Raw genomic sequence first — 23,317 nt, forward strand, 5'->3', positions numbered from 1 at the left:
GAGTGCGGCAGTGAGAGTGGCGTGTGTGAGAAAAGGACCTTTTCGAGTGAGTGCTGTATGGGCAGAAATCTGTGCCATCAGAAACTGAATTTGAATAAGTTAAATTTGAATTTGAATTGCTCAGATTGAATCTGAATTGTAACTTGAATAAATGCTTTTGAAAACTGAATTTGAATTAGTCTAATTTGAAATTGAATTTATGGTTTGAAAATGATCATCACTAAATTGAAATTGAATTTATGGTTTGAAAATGATCATCACTAAATTGAAATTGAATTTTATATTTTGAAAATGAATTGATTTGCTTTGAAACTGCATTTTATCCTTTAAAAATTCAGCTCTTGAATAATTTCAGTTTCACTTCTCACCATTCAGTTTCAGTTCTACAATTCAATTTCAGTTCCAAAATTCAGTTTTTTGGAACTTACATCCGGTTCCGGTTCAAGCGCAGATTAATAGAACTACGTTTTACTAGCGGACCGAAAGTGTTACTGACGGGAATCTACAGTATCTTGAGCTGAAGTAAGACTTCAGAAGTCATTAGTCATGTCGAATGACCAGCGGATAAACTCTCAGGTTGGTAATAAATGTATTACATGTATAAGAACAAGCATCATGTTAACAAATGATAGCCGTAAGGTAACTTTTATGCTTATTGTAGCTGTTAGCTAAAAGCGCTAATTTAGCGGAGTTTGCCCTGAATTCAGCTTTGACAACAAATATGATCGACTGTTTCTAGTAGAATTCCAAAGTTGTCATCTTGGACCCTCTCAGAGTACCCCCTCTGTATGCTTGCAGAGACCCCTACAGTAGGGAAACATGCAAAACGGTGTCCAAACCTTTGTATTTTAGCTTTATTTATGTTTTACACAGCATCCCAACTCTTTAGCTAACTTAATAACTTTAGCTAAAGTGAATAGTTAGTCTAATTCATTAGTGCAGCATTACTGGGTCACCTCTATTTGAAGTGATATAATATGATATACAACTATCACTGTGTTTAACTACCATAATAATTCTTAGGGTACTGAGTGCATGCTTAATTAGATTTTTTTTTTAAAGCATACTGCTCCATTACTATGTTTGACAGGCTGAAGTTGTCGGGTCACCTCCTAAATCGACCATCTTTTACAGGTGTTTTGTGCCAGAAATGGAGTGTCCACTGAAGACTGAAGATACTGAATCTCTACGCCTTGCCATTGATCCCTCTTGTGCCTTCATCTAGACAAGAGACATTAACTTAACCACTCTCATATGCTCTGTACCTACATCACCTTCCCTGACAGTTGTAGCTTGGCTCATCTGAGGGTGAAATTATAAGAATGTGTTATTTTGCAAAGTGCTCTCTAGTGTTCCTAAATAAAATATGGCGTTGAGGTCATTTCTTTTGAATTAATCCCTTCTTCTGAAATATAAGAACCTCTCCTGGTTTTAATGGCACTTTGGATTTCCTTACTTTCTGTTCCACTTCCAAACCCAAATAGATGCTGACAAGCTGACACAGTAACATGGAAGAGGGAAAGAAGTTGGAAAGGACTACTACAAATAAACCCAATGCCTAACAATGAAAAATGTAAAATAAGAACAATAATAATAATAAAGATAAAAGATGAAGTAACAAGTTTTTAGTGTTGTTTATTCCAAATGATCATCCAGATGTCTGTGACATGTGATGACAAACACCATAATGGAAGGCCTTAGTCATCACATGCTTCAACTCATATATTTTTGCATATGCTGAACAGGCAGTCAGACATGCTGTAACTGTGGGGTAGAAAACAGCATGAACACCATACGGCAGGTGTCTCAAACTCCAGTCCTCGAGGGCATGGAAAAGTTGCATGACACTGGCCCTTGAGGACTGGAGTTTGAGACCCCTGTCATACGGAATATGACAGGTGTGGTTGAACTGCATGAAGACTCTGAAGTTTCTCTTCTCTTCTCTTCTGGCAGGACAGGAATGTGGCCTTGTCCTGTGAGCCACTGTAAGGATGTACTTAGAGTAGAACTGGACTGTCACCGGCCTCAGGCTCTTCACCCTTTTCAAAGACAAAGCAATCATTTAGATAAAATATTAGATATTGTTTACCTGTAAATGCACAAAGTAAATTTTGAAATGTAATTATTGTCAAGAGTGAACAAGTGCTGATAGTGTAATCTACAGCTGTGGCCAAACGTTTAGAGAATGAGAAGTGTTGTTTGCTTATTTACAAAGTTTGCTGTTTCAGTGATAGTTGTATATCATATTATATCACTTCAAACAGAGGTGATCCAGTAATGCTGCACTAATGAATTAGACTAACTATTCACTTTAGCTAAAGTTATTAAGTTAGCTAAAGAGTTGGGATGCTGTGTAAGACATAAATAAAGCTAAAATACAAAAGGTTTGGACACCGTTTTGCATGTTTCCCTACTGTAGGGGTCTCTGCAAGCATACAGAGGGGGTACTCTGAGAGGGTCCAAGATGACAACTTTGGAATTCTACTAGAAACAGTCGATCATATTTGTTGTCAAAGCTGAATTCAGGGCAAACTCCGCTAAATTAGCGCTTTTAGCTAACAGCTACAATAAGCATAAAAGTTACCTTACGGCTATCATTTGTTAACATGATGCTTGTTCTTATACATGTAATACATTTATTACCAACCTGAGAGTCTTACTTCAGCTCAAGACGCTGTAGATTCCCGTCAGTAACACTTTCGGTCCGCTAGTAAAACGTAGTTCTATTAATCTGCGCTTGAACCGGAACCGGATGTAAGTTCCAAAAAACTGAATTTTGGAACTGAAATTGAATTGTAGAACTGAAACTGAATGGTGAGAAGTGAAACTGAAATTATTCGAGAGCTGAATTTTTAAAGGATAAAATGCAGTTTCAAAGCAAATCAATTCATTTTCAAAATATAAAATTCAATTTCAATTTAGTGATGATCATTTTCAAACCATAAATTCAATTTCAAATTAGACTAATTCAAATTCAGTTTTCAAAAGCATTTATTCAAGTTACAATTCAGATTCAATCTGAGCAATTCAAATTCAAATTTAACTTATTCAAATTCAGTTTCTGATGGCACAGATTTCTGCCCATAGTGCTGTTCGTGTGGAGCTGTGCGGACGTTTTCCTGATTTTTCCGTGGACCCCTGGGAACCTTGGACCCTTTCCTCCTCACCTGTATATAGTGCACCGGGAGTGTGTAAATAAAGTTCAGTTCTCTGTGATTTCAGTCTGTGCCTGAGTCCTCCCTGTTTCGCCGTGACATAAAGAGCATCCTGGAGGACTTCTGCCGTGGCTTGAAACCAGATCTTTTTATTGTAAACTCCTGTATTTGACATATTTCAAGGTGGGTGTTATTGGGATGGAATTATTTGAAGTGCCTCAGTTCTATGCTTTATATAAAAAACTAAACTGAAACTAGGGATTTTCAAAAAAACCCCAAAAAAACCAAAACTAGCAAACAATTGGTAAAAACTAATTAAAACTGATATAAAATTGAAATTCTGAAGTCAAAACTAAATAAAAATAAAAACTAATGAAAATTGCAAAACTATTAAAACCCTGGTGGGTACCACATAGGCAAAAAATTGGGTTTTAAGTGGGATTGTCCACAGATTCCATAATGGCCCAATTTAATAAGACTAAATGGGGCCCAACAAGGCAAAGTACACTACACCCACCTGGGCTCCATTTTTCAAGTTCTTAGTGGGGACAACATGAGGACAACATGAGCTAAAAAGTTGGCATTATCAGTGGGTTCTGAAGTTGCATCTTACTTCTTGTTTGAATTAGCTAATTTCTGGCACTGGGTTGGGCCCATGTAGGAAAACAGCCACAAAATCAATTTAACAGACTTATTATCTAACTGTTTACTACCACATTTATCAATAATGTACTTCCTATAAAATATAGATTTAATAAGTTACCGGCTTATTAAAGTCACCTAGTGAACACAATGTGAGTGAAGTTGCACCCCACCTTCTTTAAATCCAACAAAAGTGGTATCAAACGTTTGTGCTACGTTTGTGCTGCAAAAATTTTCGTTTGTGCTGCTATCATTTTAAAGACATTAATAAAAATTTCTAGAGGTCATCAGAGGTCAACCAGCCCACCCACATTAATTAAATCAAACAAAACTGGTGTCAATCAACTGTGCTACATTTGTGCTGGTTTGTGCTACTAAAATTGGTGTTTGTGCTGCTTCTGTTTTAAAGATGTTAATGAAAATGTAAAGGTCAAAAGGTCAACCAGCCCCCCGGATTACCCAAATCAAATAAATTTGATGTCAAATGTTTGTGCTACGTTTGTGCTGGTTTGTCCTGCAAAAATATTTTTTTGTGCTGCTATCATTTTAAAGATATTAATAAAATAATGTCTTGATGTGTGCTTAATCATCCAGGTAAGTAAATCCCAAAAGGTTGATTCTCTTCATCTGGACATTTTCAGTTGGAGAAACGTTTCGTCACTCATCCAAGTGACTTCTTCAGTCATAGCCAGAGGAGCAAAACTGTCAGAGTTGTGTGAAGTGAAGAGAACACTGTTGGCATTATAGTTCACATAAAAGATGAAATTTAAATAAATGTTAAATTTTAAAATTGATCATTTCCTCCTGTGCCTAAATAAATATATATACACTGATTACCAGTAAAAAAAAAGCATAAAATGAAGTAATTCACTCCTTTCAAGGAGTGAATTCAAAACAAGTGCCAAAATCTCCAAATTAAAAGTACCCGCAAACTATAAAAATTTGATTATACTTAAAAATATGCAAATACTACTTTAGTGGAATTTTTAACTGCTCAAGAATACATTGAACATGCACTATTTAATTGAAAAGAACAAAGTTTGTGTACTTTTAGAAAGGATTATTAAATATTTGGGGATACTAGCCATACGGAGTGTTTAATAAATAACTTAAAGTTTGATAAATAATAATTGTTTTAATTTAAGCTTTGTAATTTAAGTAACATTTAAGATACTGTTCCGCCATTTTGTTTACTGGGTAGTGCATAATGGCCGAGTTAGCTGAGTGGGAATCCACTAAAACAAAAACAAAAAAGACAAAAAAAAAAGTGAAGTAATAACAAATACCTTATAGGAAAACCTAAGAAAAGGTTGCAGAAGCACAGAAAAAAACACCGTGTACGTTATATTATGTAAATTATGTAAAGTCCTGAAACACACGGTGGTACAAGAAATCCCTTTCACTGGAAAGAATAGATGAAAATGCAGATAACACAGATCACGAACACCTGTTCAACCAATCACATTCATTACACTTTGATCTGTGACAAACTGACACGTTTATCTCTATTACAACAGTGTTGCGTTAGACCGCTATAGTTTTCTGTTCTTTATAATGTAGTTTTTCACGTCTCTGGAATAGTTGGCAGTGATAAGGATGATTTTCTGTAAAATCATATAGATATGACCCGTGAATTACTGTAGATGACCGTTAGATTAGTTTGATGCTGCCGACATTTTAGTGTGACCCAACTGGGAAACTCTGGGAGCAGAAGATATCATGGATATGCTGATCTCGCTCCATGGTGTACAGTAGAGCAGGGCGATATGGCCACGATATATATTTGAAAATTTGCGATAATGACATAATTGACGATATAATTGATGTGAGACAAAATACAACTCCACAACTTTACTAGCACAGAAAAACCATCCATTTATTTTCACTTAAACAAGCAGCTGTTTTTTATGTGCATTAAAGCTATATAAAAATTTAACAGTCCTTGCTTACAACCATGTATAATATCCACTAAAGTTAAAAAGAGGTGCTTTGCAAAATTAAACTGCAGTGTGCCAAATAAAAAAGTCAAATACGTATTTTTCAGACCATAAAGTGCACGGGATTATAAGGCACATTTAAAAACTACAATCTGTATTTACTCTGAATGTCAGGCGTTGTGTGGAGGCAAGGAAGAAGGAACCCAAACGCAGGACTCGCAGGTACAGAAATGACGGGGATTTATTGGAGCGGGTGAATGAACAAAGCAGGAACGAAGGACTGGCTGACTGAAAGACTGGATGAATGGCTGGCTGACTAACTGAACATACATACGGGGAGACGACAGGAACATCACATGTACATCAACGACACGACAGTGAACGAGTAGAAACAGAGGGCTTAAATACACAGACTGATGATAATGATGATAATGAGAGACCGGTGAGTACACAGCTGAACATAATGAACTAATGATAAATGGGAAGAGGACTGAACATAATGCACACAGACCAAGGCTAACACAATAAAACAGGAAGTGGAACAGGCAGTAGATAAACAGTGAACGTGAACTGAAAATACTGGGTCAACGACCCAGAAACCCTGACACTGAACATCTGTGTTAACATTTGAAATTGGAAACATGTAAGTGTAACAAACATGTTAAAACAAGAAATCAAGAAGGGGCATGTATAGGAATTTCTTTTACTTATGTATTAATCACATTATTTTATTGTATGATACCTTGGTGACACTGGATTTTTAACATGTCTCACACTCATACAGTAAGACAAATGGTGGGGGTCTAGTAGGGAAGTTGGGGGAAGCAGACAACTTCACAGGAAGAATCTTTTGTCTCTTCGAGGACTCTGGTAGGTAGCAAGGGAGTGTGAACCTTAAGGTGTGAAACAGCTGTGTACTGTCTTTTGTTCCTGGAGAAGGTATTTAACAAAACAAAGCAGTCAGATAAATCAAACTTTATTCAACTCATTCTTCTTGCTTCCTCCACTTCCGTACCATTGATTCATTAATGCTGTATTCTGTCACAGCTGCTCTATTCCCATGTTGTTGCAGTATATTAATGATAACCTGGTATTGTGGATGGATTATCTCAGTTGTTCTCCTGACTGAAGTTTGGTCCGTTTACAGCATCCTGGAAAAGTGTTGGCATTCATCCTGCAGCTTCACTGTTTATGTTATGCTAACATAGCTGTGTCGCTAGCGATCACGAAGCACATCACTACATACCAGCTAGCCCAACTACAGTAACCCTACAAACGTCACTGCTGTTTAGTTTTCTGTCTTCATTTATGTTGGAAGTGATAACAGAGCTGTACGTTTTAATTTGTTTCCAAAACCCCGCAGTCAGGACATGCTATATTGTATTTAGGTAGAAGCTAGCGAGCTAACTTCCTGCTAACTTCTAACTCCGTTAAATGTCATAAATTCCGTTTTCATGGATGCCTGGATGTTAAACTGAATTATTACACCTGGTAGAGCAGAACGCTGATCATTTTATTAAAGATGAAAGACTTTAGACAGTTTTTCAACTCTCAGTAATGCCATAGTGATCGTTTGATATATGGATCTGCAGCGGAGTTTTGGCCCAGACACGGCTAGTGACGTCAGACTTAACGACCGGATAACGACTGCCCGCTTGCATGTTCTACAAAAAAATGTGCTTTGGTGGGTATCTGACGGGCAAACACCAAACCAATTCCACATCACTGATGTTGCACCATTTTTACAAACCAATTCTGTTTTATCAGTTTCACTCAACGATCCGCTTTCCCCCCTTCTCATTCCCTGTTGCCGCCAATGTTCCCTCTAAACTGCGCACGTGCGCAATTGCGCACTGCTGGCACGGTCTCTGCGCACAGAAAATCTGCGTTGCGCACAAAAAAAAAATTGAACCTGAATTGAAATTAAAATTAAAACTTTAACAATTCTGTTTTGCAGTGTTAGTCAGTAAGTGACTGGCTGCTCCGGTATGGGATTAGAACGATGCCACCTTATCCCATAGTGACGGAAAAAGTGTGGACTTTATACCAGTTTTTAAATTGTGTTGATGGGCCACGTAAAACCAGAGTTGTGATAAAAATATATGCAATGTTTGGTTTTCTTCCTGAATACTATCGTTGTTTATATGGTAAAAACGGCGTTTTATAAGAAAAAAGGCTCGAAAGCACACTCCACCTGTAAGCAAAAACAAAAAACCCCGCTCCCCCTTTCCTATTCGTCCAAGAAAGTACCATGTCGACCAATCAAAAAATAATATGGCAACGTGGCATCTAGTTGTTAAGAAACGGGGGGAAGTTTTAGGAGTTACGGTGGTGTTTTAAAATGCGAGAGATTTGAGACGTTTAGAGCAGAGGCGGAGCCAGACATTTGAAACACCTGGGGCTTAGCCCTAAAGGGTAGTATGCATGTGGGATTTTTTTTTTATTTTTGGGGGGGGGGGGGGTGGAAATGACTGAAAGATTAATTGCCTCTGTTTTGAGTTTTGTTCAAAAAAGAATGACTTCATATAGGGAAAAATATATATCACATGTGCAGGACACCTTAAAGTTGTTTTTTAATTAGGCAGCAAGGCAGAACAAAGTCGGGGCTGTATCAAGACACGAGGATTAAACCCCAATTCAACCAGACCCAGAACTGATCCAGAATTAAAACAGGACTACAACAGTTCAAAATCAGGACTACTTAGGATTTAACCAAGACAGAACCAGAATCAGAACTAGATGATAGTAGCACTAAAAATCATCATAGACCTGCACTACACTTATTTTTTTAATTCTACCAAAGTACACTATTTAGTTCGAGAAAAGTTTATATAATTATTTAGCCTTGTTGAGCAAACAAGCCTGCATAACTTAATAAATGTAGAATTTGAAAAATAGCAAACCTAAAAAGAAACACTAGGTACGAGATACATGAGTACCTATGATACGGTGATACTTTTGGTAAACAACCATTTGACTAACATGTGTGGCTCACCTGCTCCTGTTCATCTCTGTTCTGTCCTCATTCTCCATCTCCCTCTCTGTTCCTCTCTCTCCCTCTTTGTGCTGACAATCATCAAATATACAGTTGAAACCAGATATTTACATGCTCTTCAGATCAAAACACAAACACTTTTTTAATTGTAACATCAAATTAGACTAAATGTTTATATTTTTAGATTGATAAATATAAAAAACATTTTTTAACTTTAAGAGTAAAGAGAGAAACTATCTGTATTTCTTAATTGTAAATGGCACCAAATTGTATTCAAAATTGAGCCACACTTATGGAGCTTCACAATTCTTTTCCTGGTGTTTTGGTTGACATCTCTTGATTTTTCCCATGTTAAAGAAACAGACTCTGTGTTTTGCCTTATATGCATCCACAGGTGTGCCACCAATTTACTCACATGGACTCTACTAACCCATCAGAAGCTTCTTCAGCTCAGAATATGTCATGATCTCCGTGCCTGCCCGGCCGGCCCCACAAGGCTACATTTGCTGTTTCAGTTCTCTCCCTCTCTGCCTGGGTGGAGCTCACTGTGGGCTCCCGCCCTTGGCCCACACACCTGACGACAATCACCTGTCATCACCGGGAGCACTATTTGAGGCTGGAACACAGATCCTCTCGTCGCTGGATGATTGTACTACTGACGTTAGTGTTCTCACAGCTCTTGTGAACTTGTGCTTCGTGATTTGTGAGTAGTTTGTGACTTCCCTTCTCTTCTGCTTCAGACCTCCCCCCCCCCGGACCTGTGACCTCCCTGCCGTGTGAACGTGTGTGAGTGTGGGCAAGAAGACGTGAGCGAGTGTGAGAGAGCTACCCTGTGATTCCCTGGAGTTTTGGATTCCCTTCACTGTATATATATTGTGCACTGGAACTGTAAATAAACTGTATTTTGGAGACATCTACCGCTCTGCGCTTGAGTCCCTACAACCAGATCGTGACAGAATGGAATCGTCTGGAGTTTTCTTATTAATTAACAATAAACTTAGTGTATATGTACTCCTAAATTTGATGAAAGTGATAATAAATAGACAGATCTCTCTCTCTTTATTCTGACATTTAACTAATTCAAAATATATTTCAATATTTATCTAAAACAAAAGTTTACTCTAAATTGATGTTGTACAGTAAAAATGTTTTCTCCCTAAAGTGTATGTAAATATCTGGTTACAAATGTGAATATGCTGCTGTGTATTGAAATCCCTCTTGTTTTGCATAGAAATATACTGAACAACATACAAAGCATAATATATAAAATAACATTTACCTGAGTTTTTCTTTGAAAGAACCCTCTAATGTCCATTCTTATATTTCAGTATATAACTGAAACCGATTTAGTCGGGGAGGGTAAGAACTGAAAATATGAAATAAACACACGTAAGCTAAGACTCTCTAAAGAAACAGCATTTTTGTTGTTCGGCTTTTCATTTCGCCATTTGTTGATTCACTTGAAGAGCAAGTAACGTAATATTGGTCAAGTGATCAGTTTGATATCAATCTTTCGTGATGCACCGTCATATTTACATTATTTGTACAGTACGAATGATTTGCTTTGGTACCTGGTCAAACTTAAGCTCTCCTTAGTATGGCTAGCTCCGTTTCTCCAACAGCGCACTCACAAGCAGCAGCTGCCCCGCCCTCTCGCTCAGTCGCTTAGTGCCTGAGCTCGGATCATACCAATATCGGGGGATTCACGCACAGTCGTAAATTCCCACAGTGTGCACTATGTGCTTCGAATATTGTGTGTACTTTTTGTTTTATACAGTTGTCAGCCAGGCATCTAACTATGAAAAAATTACACTCCAAAAGACCCCGAGCTTCTGACAAAACAACCCGGGCTTAAGCCCAGTAAGCCACCCCCACGCTCCGCCCCTGGTTTAGAGCAAATCTTGTGTAGTTAGTGTGCAGTGTAGTCAATAGTTTTGTTGTGTGTGTCAGAACAATGAGGCGACTGCTGAATGTTACAGGAGTGATACATCTCCTGTTGTCAGGCCTGCAGGTATCAGGCTCTTGTTCTCCTTTATCTCATAGTGGACAGAAATGATTTTTTTGGAGTGGCACAAATAATTTGTGTGGCATCAAATTTGATGCAGAACACCTGATTGTTCTGTAAATAGTTTGAAATGTTTATTTAAAAATGCATTGGCTGCAGTTAAAAACAAATAGCTGCAAAAAAACTTTGTTGTTTGCCAAACTGAGTTTGAAGAAGTAACTATATAATTAATTGCCCAGGATTGGTCATTATATACTGTATTTTGCAGACAGAGAGTTACAGGACTTTCTCCCAGACCACAGACTCATACTCATAATACAAGTCAGAGCTTTATTTAAAAAAAAAAAAAGAAAGAAAGAAAGTTGTGTTTTCAAACTTGGAGTTCAAGTTATTTTTACTTCCAATAATCTTAACCCTTGTGCTCCCCTTCAGGGCAGCTCCAGACCCCAGGGGTCCCAGAGTACCCCTGAGTCGCATTTCACAGGCCGCGCATCAGGGTTGGCTCCCGCGCCCCGTACACCCACGTTTCCCTCCCTGAATGCCACTCCCGTTTCAAATTTTCTCCTAGTTTCAGGCAGGCTCTATCACGTTCGTCCATGGGAGGCCGCTGTTAAGGAGTGAATAGTGAACTTCTTTTAATGGTGTGTTTAATTAATTTTATTTAATAACTTGTGACCTTTGAGTCCCTTCCTTGCAAGAATTATGGCCAATGACGGAAATGTATGTATTACATTTAAGATTGGAAAACAATGTCAATGCCACAAACGTGAGTTGTCATATACATCTGTGAGTTAATCTGCACAACCGTGTGCACATGTGCTCTGTGCATGTACACACACATAAAGAATTGACCTTCGTTCCTTAAATTTGTAGCATTGCCTCTGTGCTGACTGATGGTGCTCAGTGGCTTTTGCTTCTTGCTTTTAAATCAGATGTCACTCTCAACATAAACACAAGCTACAGCAGCCAAGCAGTCTTAGCTGAGGAAACAAAGATACATTTCCTCATTTAATGTAAAATATTGTGGTGATGTTATGTTATATTAGGCAGGCAGCTGCCCAAATAACACTGTGACAATCAAAAGTATATCTATTTTGAACGCCTCAGCTGGAAAAAATTCAAAATGGTTTATAAAGTTGGCCACAGGTCTGTATGTAAATGGGAGTTAAAACATTGCTTCATATTTGGATATGTATGATGTTAGTGTTTCTAAAAGACTAAAAAATGTGTTTATTAACAAAGTAAACTAAAAATAGACATTATTAAATTTTATACTTTTAACTACTGAATTGAACCAAATATGAAATAATGTGTTTCCACTGTGGGAATGATGGATCCAATGACAAATAACTTTCAGATTAGTAAAGCTATATTTTAAATTTTTCTACTTTTCCATTTCTATTAAGATGATTTATATTTATATTTAAAATGAACAGGATCATAACAAAATAACACCACTGCAAGTGTAAATATGTAATATGTTGAAATCAAATGGTATGTTATTTGAAATCAATATGAAACAATGACACATGCATTTTATCCAATTTTTTTTATTTATTTAATTTTTCCCAATTGTCCAAATTAGTCTGTGATTTGCCTTATTGTCCAACAAATCATATTTATATACAAATATATGTGACTCTCAAACATGATTTAAATGGATCATTCCTCACTTGATCACGAATTATCCATTTAAATATTTGCAGAGTCCTAAACTTGATGCCAGTGAACTTATCAGCGGTTGGTTTTTTAAAAAAAGCCCAAAAGATCCCCTATGAGCAAGCACTTGGCGACGGTGGGGAGGAAAAACTCCCTTTTAACGGGGAGAAACCTCCGACAGAACCAGGCTCAGGAAGGGGTGGCCATCTGTCGCTGCCGAGTGGGCTTAAAATGTTCACTGTCCATCCTCCTTCTGACAGGAACTTCCTACAGACCAGGTATGAATGATGCCTGAGTGGACATACAAAACTCACAAGTTCCTGGCTCTCACGGCTCCTATGCAGAGGGTTGGTCGAAGAAGGAGGGGCATCGCGAGGGGCGTCGGGGGACGGGGGACTGTGCCTCACTGCCCTCCCCTTCTCCAAGAAACCACTCTTCAACCGAGTCGAGAGAGCCGGGAACTTGTGAGGTGTGCATGTCCTGGTGAGCCTCCACCGTTTATAGGTGGGTGCAGCCTCGACTGTACAGAGACAGACCAGACCAGCTGCACCACACAGACACTTCAAACCTCATCTGAGGACAAAAAACATATACATACATACACACACGCACACATACACATATACATATATATATATATATATATATATATATATATATATATATATATATACATACATATACTAGGGGTGCAACGATACACAAAATTCACGGTTCGGTTCGGTTCGATACTTTGGTGTCACGGTTCGATATTTTTTCGATACAAAAAAAATGTTCATGCCTTTTTAATTTGTCATTTATTAAAATTATAAATATATATTTTAACTCAAAAGTACAGTTTTTAAATTTAACCCTAACCCTTGTGCGTGTTTTTTATTTTGACAGCGAATGCGCACCTGCAGACCACTTATGTGCAGCCCTGGTTATTTAGCTCGTCATATTGCAGCCACAGAAATTCTTTTGTCCATGAAACCATAAAGCTGCAGTTTCTTTTTGCCTTATAGTCTGATTTGTCATAACTTTTCCGTTTTGTGGTAAGCTTTTCTTTGGCTGTCACTTCTTCACCCTGACCTCTCTTATTTGGCTCAGCAGAACTAAAATATATATCCTGCTGCTTTTACACACGCACTCACATAAGCTCAGCGATTCTCTGCGCGATCAACCTCTCACATGTTTAAGCTTGCTGCGGGAGATTTCACTTGTCATGTTTGCGTAGTAAGCTAACGATTAATAAGACGATGTCAGAGGAATTGGTGCACAAATTATCATCACTCACAGATCAGTGCTGTTGCTCTCTATACACAGTTCACACGATTGCAAAGTGAAAGCAAAAAAACAAGCGCAAATTCAAACGCCAAATTCACATATTGACAGTGGCTCACCGATGCCAATGACATAATTACCCAGCTACATTTCTGAAAGAATGCAAAAGCATTGACATATATTTTTCCTTCCTACAATAGCCCGACGGGCAGGGAAGAGATAGATTTTGGTGGCCCGACTGGAAAAATCGCTAGCCCCGGGATGTCGGGCTAGCGATATTGCGAGCCCTGTATCTGATTGAGGAATCACTCATCTTTGGAAAAGAGAGTTTATTACAGAGAAATGGCTCTTTCCAAAATAAAAGCTATACTATCCGCTTCTTCTGGGCTATCTTCTCAGCAGCATATTAAACATATAAGGAGAATCATGTGCTAACAGCTGTCTAAATGACTCGGCTAAAGTTAGTAGCATGCTTGCTTGTTTTTGTCTGCTTCCACTTGTCTTTGCACTAGGATGATGTCGGCGTAAATGTGCAGTCATAGTTGTTGTGTTCCCACTAGTGCTTTCAGGTTAATCTCGTTGAAATGACCTTAACGCCACAACACGGCAAATCTCCGTTAACGAGCTACCGCCGATCGCCCCGTGCATGGGGCTAGACGGCCAACACGTTAACGAGCTAACTGCGCTAACACACTAGTTCCCACCCATGTAATTGAGCATTGCATGGCACATCCAACATACTGTTTTACTTTAGTCCATGACTCACTTACCTTCAGGGTCATACGTCACATGAAAACCAAAATAATTCCAAACGCCAGATCTGAATGAGAGTGGGGGAGGTCCATGTTGTAAGGAGAGCTTAACTTCTGTCTCGCTAGCTTGCCCTGCGCTCTTCCTTCTGACGATGCTGTCTGTGTTGAGCGCTCAGTGGATCTGCACTCGACAGTGCAGCCTAGGCGCAGTAGTCGAACGCAGATTCACTGAGCGCTCAACACAGACAGCATCGTCAGAAGGAAAGTTGATAAAATAAATTACAAATTTCGTATTGTTCATACATATGCGTACCGAACCGAAAGCACTGTATCGAACGGTTCAATATCGATACGAATATCGCTGCACCCCTAATATATATATATATATATATATATATATATATATTATGGAAAATTAACTTTAAAAAAAAAGACCTCCAGCTGAATGAATTGTGGCCAGTGATCCATGTAGCTTAGGGCCACATTTATAATTTTTTATTTTCCATTACTCTGTCAGTTTATTTCTGTTTTATGAAGTTATTTGATTTGCTTATAAAATGAACCCAAATCAGCTTTTTATTATTTTACACAAGTCAAATAAAAGAAAACGCCAATAACAATTAAGAGAATGACCATAAAGCCGTTTCTGGTTACTATCAGCTGATCTGAATGCTGATGACCACTCTGGTGTTTGCGGTCACAGCCTGACATTAAAAACGTATCACAGGCTCGAGTTCACCGCCTGCCTATTTTCACACAGACTATTTTTAACTCTCCAGCTGCTGAAAGCTTAAAGAGACAGTTAACAAATGACATAACATATCACTGTAAGTAACACAGGTGAAGGTACAAACAGTTTTAATTCTAATTTCAGGTTTTTTCTAAAGCCAGCTAAAGCAGCCGGGGACTGGACCACAACCTGGACCACAAAGCTCTCTGCCCACCCGAGGGAGGACGAAGTACCTGTGTGGATATTTTAAGCTGAACTCATTGGGCACAGCTATCAGCTGTTCTGGAAAAAAAGAAACCTCCCCAGTACTGGTCCCAGACTAGTAACTTTGGTCTTTTGAATTGTACTTAAGTTTAGCCCCTCATCAAGAACCAGTTGCCTTGGGGAGACCATACCAGGGGACAGCATAGCTTCTCCTCCTCAACTGTGATCATTCACAGAAAGGAAAGGAGCCAGTGTAGGTGGTTTGACTGGCATCTGAAATAGGAGGCCTCCAGAATGTCTCCTAGACGAGCTGGTAAGGGCAGACCAAACACACACTGGACACATTGGGACACATTATGTATCTCGGCCGGCTCGTCGTGGTATCCCAGTATTCGCTGCCTGTCTGTTGTCAGACGCATTTGTGTGACCATAAATACAGCTTAAGTGGGAAAAGGAACTTCTGGACATCTCTGCTTGGACTGCTGACTCAAGTGTCAAAAAATGATTTGATAGAGGAACTTGTATTGGAAAAAAGAGGAGCAGGGTATTGATCCCTGTTGATTTACCCGTCAGTCTACAGTCATAACTTTACCTATGACTAAAATCTGACACAAATGAGCATCTTCTGAAGGATGTCTGAGCTCTGCCTTAGAAACATGATGAAGAGCTGAGTTATTTGGAAAGCTACTCGTTTACACCGAAAGGCACCAGAGTGGCGGCTCACTGTTCTCCAGGAAGAGCAGGAGTAGGTGGCTGGGGAGGGGGACGTCTGGGCATCATGACCGGACTCAGATAAGCAGCAGAAAATAGATGGAAGGAAATCAGGTTTAGTAATATCAGTTTTATATTCTTTAATCTTGTACACCGTATAAATGCCTCACATTTTAATCAGGCTTCCTGTAGAAACAAGATGCTGCTGCGTCTCTGCTCACATGAAGAGGCAGAGGTTGAGGTTGTGTGTGAGAAATATATTACTATGAATTACTAGGCTAACAATTACACCAAACTGCCAGGCTTGACACCATCTGAAACGTAAAATGAGCATAAAATGAGCAGCTTACCCAACCCAAGTTAAATAGTATCCCACAAGTAGCTCATTTTACTTTTGCTCCCCCAACTTATTTAATCAACCAGCCACAGTGTGGAGTTGATATTCCAATCAAGCTTAATCAAACAATTAAGCTCTCTCTTTCATAGATATAAATAACTGCTGCTAGCTATGATGTTTAACCCTTGTGCTCCCCTTCGGGGCAGCCCCAGACCCGGGGGTCCCAAAGTACCCCACCCTCAGTAGAGACAGGTGAATGAAAATGAAAAAAACAGAACGATCATTTGGGGTCGAAGAGTGCCCCAGAGCGATTCTAATGGGTTCATCAGGGGATCGGGAAAGCAAACGTAGCACTTGGGGGCCACGCACAGAAGCTGCTGCGGCAGCGTGGGGGTCATTGATACCCCAGTACATAAAAATGAAGCATAATCACAATAATGATAATAATGATAATAATGATAATAATAATAATTATAAGAAGAAGGTGATACACCTACGCAGTTTTCACGGTATCGACGAGTAAAGAAGACGCCCAACCGTCAAGCTCGGCGTCTTTAACTGAGAATATCCAAGGGCTCCACTGAGCCCCATGAGAACACAAGATGTAAAGTACGCTCCTGTGCCAAATAATCCTAGGGAAGCGAGGCGGAAGAATTTACACCGCTCCTTCAATTCGATCCTCTCCTCTTCTTCCCTTTTTCTTTGTTCTTCCTCCTTTCTCCTCTTCAGCCTTTCTCCTTCGAGTTTCTTCTGGGCCGCCTTATACATCTCGTTTGTGTAGTGGTTTCCTCCATTGAAATCCACCATTTCATCTATTTCATCCAAAAGACAGCCCCAGAGTGTCGATCACAGCAATATTTCTACCGTCTTCGCCCTCTGCCTCTTTTCTGAGACAGCCGTCGGTGACAGACTCAGGCGAAACGTCTTCTTTGAAAGTGTTCGCATCCCCCAGGATGGTGTTTCCGGATGCACTCTTTCCCGATCCTGTTTTACCGACCAGAAGGAGTCTCAGTTCTTCACGGGTCGCAGAGCCCGCGGGGTTGGGGAAATGATAGTAACATTTGAATCATTCTAGAAAAAAAAACATAAAACACTACGTTACACTAGGCTATTCTTTTGTTATCTTTGTATTGATGTTGACAGCAAGCAGTTTGTCCACATAAAGAAAGTACCACAAGCAGCACACAACCCTGGGATTGCACTTTACCTTTGTATCGATATTGACAGCGAGCAGTTTGCCCACATAACGCCAGTAGCACAAGCAGCACACATCCCTGGATCCGGCCTTTGGTCGCCAACATTTTCAGTAAGCTAAGAAAAGAAGAAAGAAAAAAGAGGTGAAATTAAGGCACATTCAAGGAAAGTATTTCAGATCAGATTAGCAAGTTAAACCACACTGAAAATACACGTTGAATAAACCATGGCCCCAAACTGGTCGGTTTGTCCCATGTGTTTCCCCCGTAGCTGCTCCGTGCGCACACACAATGAGCCCTGGTTTCGCGACGCAGGCGTAGCAACAACCTCCTTCTACTCCTCACTGCCTCCTGTATGTGTGTGTGTGTGTGTAGGAGGTACTGGGTTCCTCACAGACGGTGGTGTTCGCGAAACCCACCCTCCCTAAAGCTAAGGGCTCGCCAGCGAGGCACGTGAGAGCGAGGAAAATGTTTTAAAAAAGGGAAAGGAGGATGAGGAGACACTGAGGGTCCGAGGTCTAAACGGAAGGCTGTGTTCAGGTAACCCGCCCTCCGCAGACCTAAGCGTACGCTAGCGAGGCTCTTGAGAACGATGTAGAGGGAGCAAGGATGAGGAGGAGGCAAGGAGTGTCTGAAGACCAAACAGGACAGTGTTTGCGTAATAGGCAGGCGACATAGCTGGTCTTTCACTAGCGAGGCCAGAGAAGGAGCAAGGAGGACGAGGAGCAACGGAGAGCCCGATATCCTCACCGAAGGGAGTGTTCGCGAAACCGGCCCTCCACAGACCTAAGCGTACGCTACCGAGGAGCATAAATGGAGGGCGGTGTTCGCCTAATGGGCAGGCCAAACAGCTGCGCTTTCACTAGCTTTCCCTTGAGAACGATGTAGAGGGAGCAAGGAGTACGAGGGGCAACGCAGAGCCCGAGGTCCAACTGGAGGGCGGTGTTCGCGTAATAGGAAGGCCAAACAGCTTCTCTTTCACTAGCGAGGCGTATGACAATGGTAGAGAAGGAGCAAGGAGGACGAGGAGCAATGGAGAGCCCAAGGTCCTCAGCGAAGGGGGTGTTCGCGAAACCCGCCCTCCGCAGACCTAAGCTGATAATGATGATGATGTGAAGTTGAGAGTTGTTTCCTTCGACGGTTCGGGGTCCCTCCAGACCCCAGTGTTTGCCATCGTATCTTACGAATGTGCATTGGGGTTGCGAATTACCCCATCGCGATTACAAAGGGGTCACAGTGTACCCACGGAGCAGAGAGCACCCCCGGTCCTCATGAAGGCCAGTTTATGCGTAACTCGGGGCCCATTCGGCTAAGCGCTTGCCTGCGAGGAGCAGGAGAACGGAGCAGAAGGAGCAAGGAGAACTAGGAGGCTGTGAGAGTCCGAGGTCCTCGCGAAGGCCAGTTTATGCGTAACTTGGGGCCCACCCGGCTAAGCGCTCGTCTGCGAGGAGCAGGAGAATGGAGCAGAAGGAGGTAGGAAGGCGGCAGGGAGAGTCTGAGGCCCTCAAGGAGGGCGGTTTACGCGAACTCTGCCCTCTGTAAAGCCAAGCGTCCAACAGCGAGGCCCAGGAGAACTGAGGAGAGGGCCGGTTTACGTGAAGACTACCCTCTGTAAAGCTGAGCGTTTGCAAGCGCAGGGTAGAAGGACCAAGGAGAAGGAGGAAGGAGACGATGATGATGATGATGTGAAGTTGAGAGATGTTTGCTCCGTTGGTTCGGGGTCCCTCCAGACCCCAGTGTTTGCCATCGTAACTTACGAATGTGGTGTGGCGAAATACCCCATCATGATCACTAAGGGGTCACAGAGTACCCACGGAGCGCCCGCGGTCCCCACTTAGGCCGGTTTACGCGTGCCCGGGACCATCCGGCTAAGCGCTCGCCTGCGGGGAGCAGGAGAATGGGGGAGAAGGAGGAAGGAGGTCGAGGAGGAACGGAGAGTCCGAGGTCCTCACTGAGGCCGGTTTACGCGAACACTCTCAAGAAGGAGACGATGATGATGATGATGATGTGAAGTTGAGAGTTGTTGCCGTGGCGCTTTGGGGTCCCTCCAGACCCCAAGGTTTGCCATCGTAACTTATGCGATCGATGGAGGGTTACAGCCAATTAGGTGCCTTTGTCCGACGCTGTGACGAGACCCGCTATAGCCGGGGGTCCGCCTGACCCCGATCTGCCCCCACCGTGAACCGGAGCCCTGTTTCGCGACGAGACCTGGGTCCGCGCTGCCGGGGTCTGCGTGACCCCCCCTTCTTTTCTTTTATATTGGTCCAGGCCGCACAAGGGTTAACATACTACACAGGTCATGAACAAGAGTTTTTTTACATTTTCATTGTAAATTGGCTAAAGTAGTTAATTAAAAGTAGTCTAACATAAATGCTGTAATTTGATTTGATTTTAATAAACCATGTAACTTGGATGGATTCAATGCTGGCGTGACCACAATGCACACGTCTGCTGTTGCTCACAGTGGTCCAAGGGACCACTCAGGGAGTTTGTGTGTTCGCTCAGACACATGAAAAATTAGAGGGAACATTGGTTGCCGCCATGCTTTTTCGGCTATGTGCGTATGAAAACAAAGGCACTGCTCATGCACGTTTTACCCATATTCTAACGCGATATTTTATTTTCTTATTGTTGCCTAACATTGTAGCGGTATTACCGTGAACCGTATAATATGGCCCAGCCCTAGTGTACAGGGCCATTTACCCTCATGATTAATATTCACAATAAAAATATCAGACGAACATCATGAAGTCTGTATGTGTTTCATAGTGTCGAACAACCTTTGTACAGTTAGGAGTTTATAACAAACCTAGGAGTTACTACATGACGGAAACACCAACATTATTTCTTTTATGCGCAGGTCACGATGATTATTGAACAAAAACCCAAAGATCAGATGTTAATCGGATTTATTTGCTCTCTCTCCTCCTTAAACATGTTTTTAATGTTAGTTATAATTTAGAATTGGCGACTGAAACAGGTATGACACATACGAACATCAGGAAATAAAAAAACAATAACTATAACCCCAGTAAATGAAGTAAGTGTACTGCGGGGATTATGGCAGCTGTGTACTGGGACCTGCATTTTGTTGGTACGTATTATAGACCAATAAGTTATTTTTAGAAGTTTAAATACGAGCAATCAGTTTTTGGCAGAAAACGGATGGAACGTATGGAACGCCACTGACTACAATAATGAATTAATTAAATATACCATTAAATAGTTATTTAAATGTGCCAATAATTCATTAAAATGTGAAATAAATAAATAATAAAATGTGTCAATAATTAATTGTTGTGCCTGAAAATGAACAAATAAATGAAATGAATTAATTGTGTCAAAAATAATTATTTAATTAATTATTTCCCATTTTAAGTTTTTGCCGCAGAGTGTTGGATCCAGATTATGCAACAAGGCTCCTGACTACGGTAGCCATAATGCTCGGAAAATCCATCAAGCGGTGCGGCTTCGTAGGTTAGCAAAGTTGTACTAAAACATTTTTTGACAGATTTTTGAGCGCTGTGTACCACACAAAATCGGTTCGAGGTCAGTAAGCACAACCGGAATTTATACATAGGGTGCACCAGATTATAATGAACACTGTCGATTTTTGAGAAAATTAAAGAATGTTAAGTTTGCCTTATAATGTGGAACATATTGTATACTGTACAGAAGAAATTAATATATCGCAATATGTGTCGTTACCGCACATGCTTCAAATTAAACCGCGATATGGATTTTTGGCCATATCACCCAGCCCTATGCGATACCACTGATTTCCTTTCCGATCCAATACCAAGTAAAATTCAGAGTGGTATTGACGATACTGATCCGATACGATACTCTGTACAAAAACGTAATGTTTCGTTGTATTCTATAATACAATATATAATTGTATTATGTAATTGTAAAAATAATATAATAATAGAGGTTCATAATGATTACAGGACATCAGACTACTTGTTCGTATTGCTTAATAATGCAGAATTATCATATTGAAATAAAAAAGCCTGAAGTTGTATGCTATTTGAGCATGTCGCCTGCCTGCAGCACTAAAGGACTCCGTGAGAGACGTCTGTTTCGCCCTAGCAGCACCTGTCCCTCTCCTCCTCTTCAGTTTGCCTCAACATACGCTCGTCATATTCTGTGATATGATTTACTCTGTGTTTGACGAGGTTAGTGGTGTTGCCACAACACCTCACTGTCTTGCCTGTTGTCTTGGCTGTTTGTGGAGGTAAAATACGTCCACACATAACGTCGTTAACGCTCAGCCATTGTTGTGAGTGCGCACGCCAGGAGCTGCGGCACATTTATACAGCCGCATTTCGCATATGACTATGAAAGGCATAAGAGGAAGTAGTTCCTTCCAATTTAGATGATCCGAATGATATAGTTTCTTTCCACTGTGTTCCTGTTAATAATAAACTACAAATTTACCCCAAAGTGCTAAAATATCGATAATTTAATATGAGAATCGATTCTAGAACATAAATTACTGGTATCGGAAGAATCAATATTTCAGTATCGATCCGCACACCACTAGTACGTATCACTCCGCGAGGCTTCTGACTACGGTAGCCATAATGCTCCGATAATCCATTAAACGGTGTGGCTTCGTAGCTTACCAAAGTCGTACCAAAACATTTTGGCAGATTTTTGAGCGCCGTGTACCACATAAAATTGTTTTGAGGTCACTAAGCACAACCAGAAATAATACATAAGGTAAACTGTTGATTTTTGAGAAAACTAAAGGATTTTAAGCGCACGTTATAGTCCGAAAAATACTGTAAAGCAACGTTTATTGGAAATATGCCTAATTCCAGTCCCTTTTTGTCTTACAGATGACCTGCTACAGAAAACCCTCTCCCTCTATCTTTGACAAGCAATCAACAAGCAATTCTGTCTGTCCTATCACTCTCCGTCTCCCTGCTCTATCTTTTTTTGACAAGCCATTCTATCTTCTATCATTTTTCCGCCATGAGCTCTATCTACCTTGACAAGCTTGAACCTGAGTTGAAAAGAAATCCAGTAGTGAATTACAGTACAGTAGAACGTACAGTAGAAACTACCTACACAGCCCTACATTTGTAGTTTTACTTTTGCATTACACTCTGGAATAAACACTGATAGTTTGGCAGTTATTTTTTATAAATTATAGAAAATATACACCTTTTTAAAGGTTTATTTGTAATAAGATAATTGGTTATTCTGTAATACATACATTCACTGTATTCACATAAATATTAAATTAGATTGCTTGAAATACATTTTGCTAGTCTGTTTCATTAACTATAACATTTGACTACAGTAAGTTTATGCTATTATTATTTAAGGATAAACCCATTTCTGTTACTGAGTGTAAGTGTTCAGTTACAATTGTCATCAGAAGCTGCCTGAGGACCCAGACTTCCTGTTTCCTGACTGCTGCAGAACATCCAGCTGAAGAATCCTCATCGTCTGTTATTGCATAATCTCACATTTGCTGCAGACACGAGTATCAAGTGGACATGTCTCACTTTGCTCATTACAGCACATTTGATGGTACAGATCACCTTCCAAGCCTTGAACAGGGTTTGGACTCAGAGTTTCGCTACGGATCATATTGTGACAAACCACACAGATATTTGTTGATATTTGTTATTTGTTGAGCTGTTTGAAAAGTTGAATTTGTATTAGCTTTATTACCACACCACTAAAAAAATTAATTCATTTACATTATATCCATTCATGC

At 40.3% G+C, this 23,317-nt stretch overlaps 1 protein-coding gene across 2 annotated transcripts in view; it reads left to right on the top strand.

Annotated features, from left to right (window-relative positions):
* The window catches only part of LOC143421042 (uncharacterized), a 9,196-nt gene extending 5,659 nt beyond the window's left edge, over positions 1 to 3,537 (top strand). The window contains exons 4-5 of one of the 2 annotated variants that reach the window (XM_076889752.1): positions 1 to 46; positions 3,088 to 3,537. The exon at positions 1 to 46 is cut by the window's left edge and continues 46 nt beyond it. In XM_076889752.1, coding sequence (XP_076745867.1) covers positions 1 to 46; positions 3,088 to 3,123 — 82 coding nt within the window. In that variant the 3' untranslated portion in view covers positions 3,124 to 3,537. Of the gene's footprint in view, positions 170 to 3,087 lie in introns of those variants that run through there. The other variant, XR_013100765.1, reaches the window with a different exon arrangement.
* Positions 3,538 to 23,317: the final 19,780 nt, after the last annotated feature.

The sequence above is a fragment of the Maylandia zebra genome, linkage group LG11 (genome assembly GCF_041146795.1).
Source record: "Maylandia zebra isolate NMK-2024a linkage group LG11, Mzebra_GT3a, whole genome shotgun sequence".
Classification (NCBI taxonomy): Eukaryota; Metazoa; Chordata; class Actinopteri; order Cichliformes; family Cichlidae; genus Maylandia; species Maylandia zebra.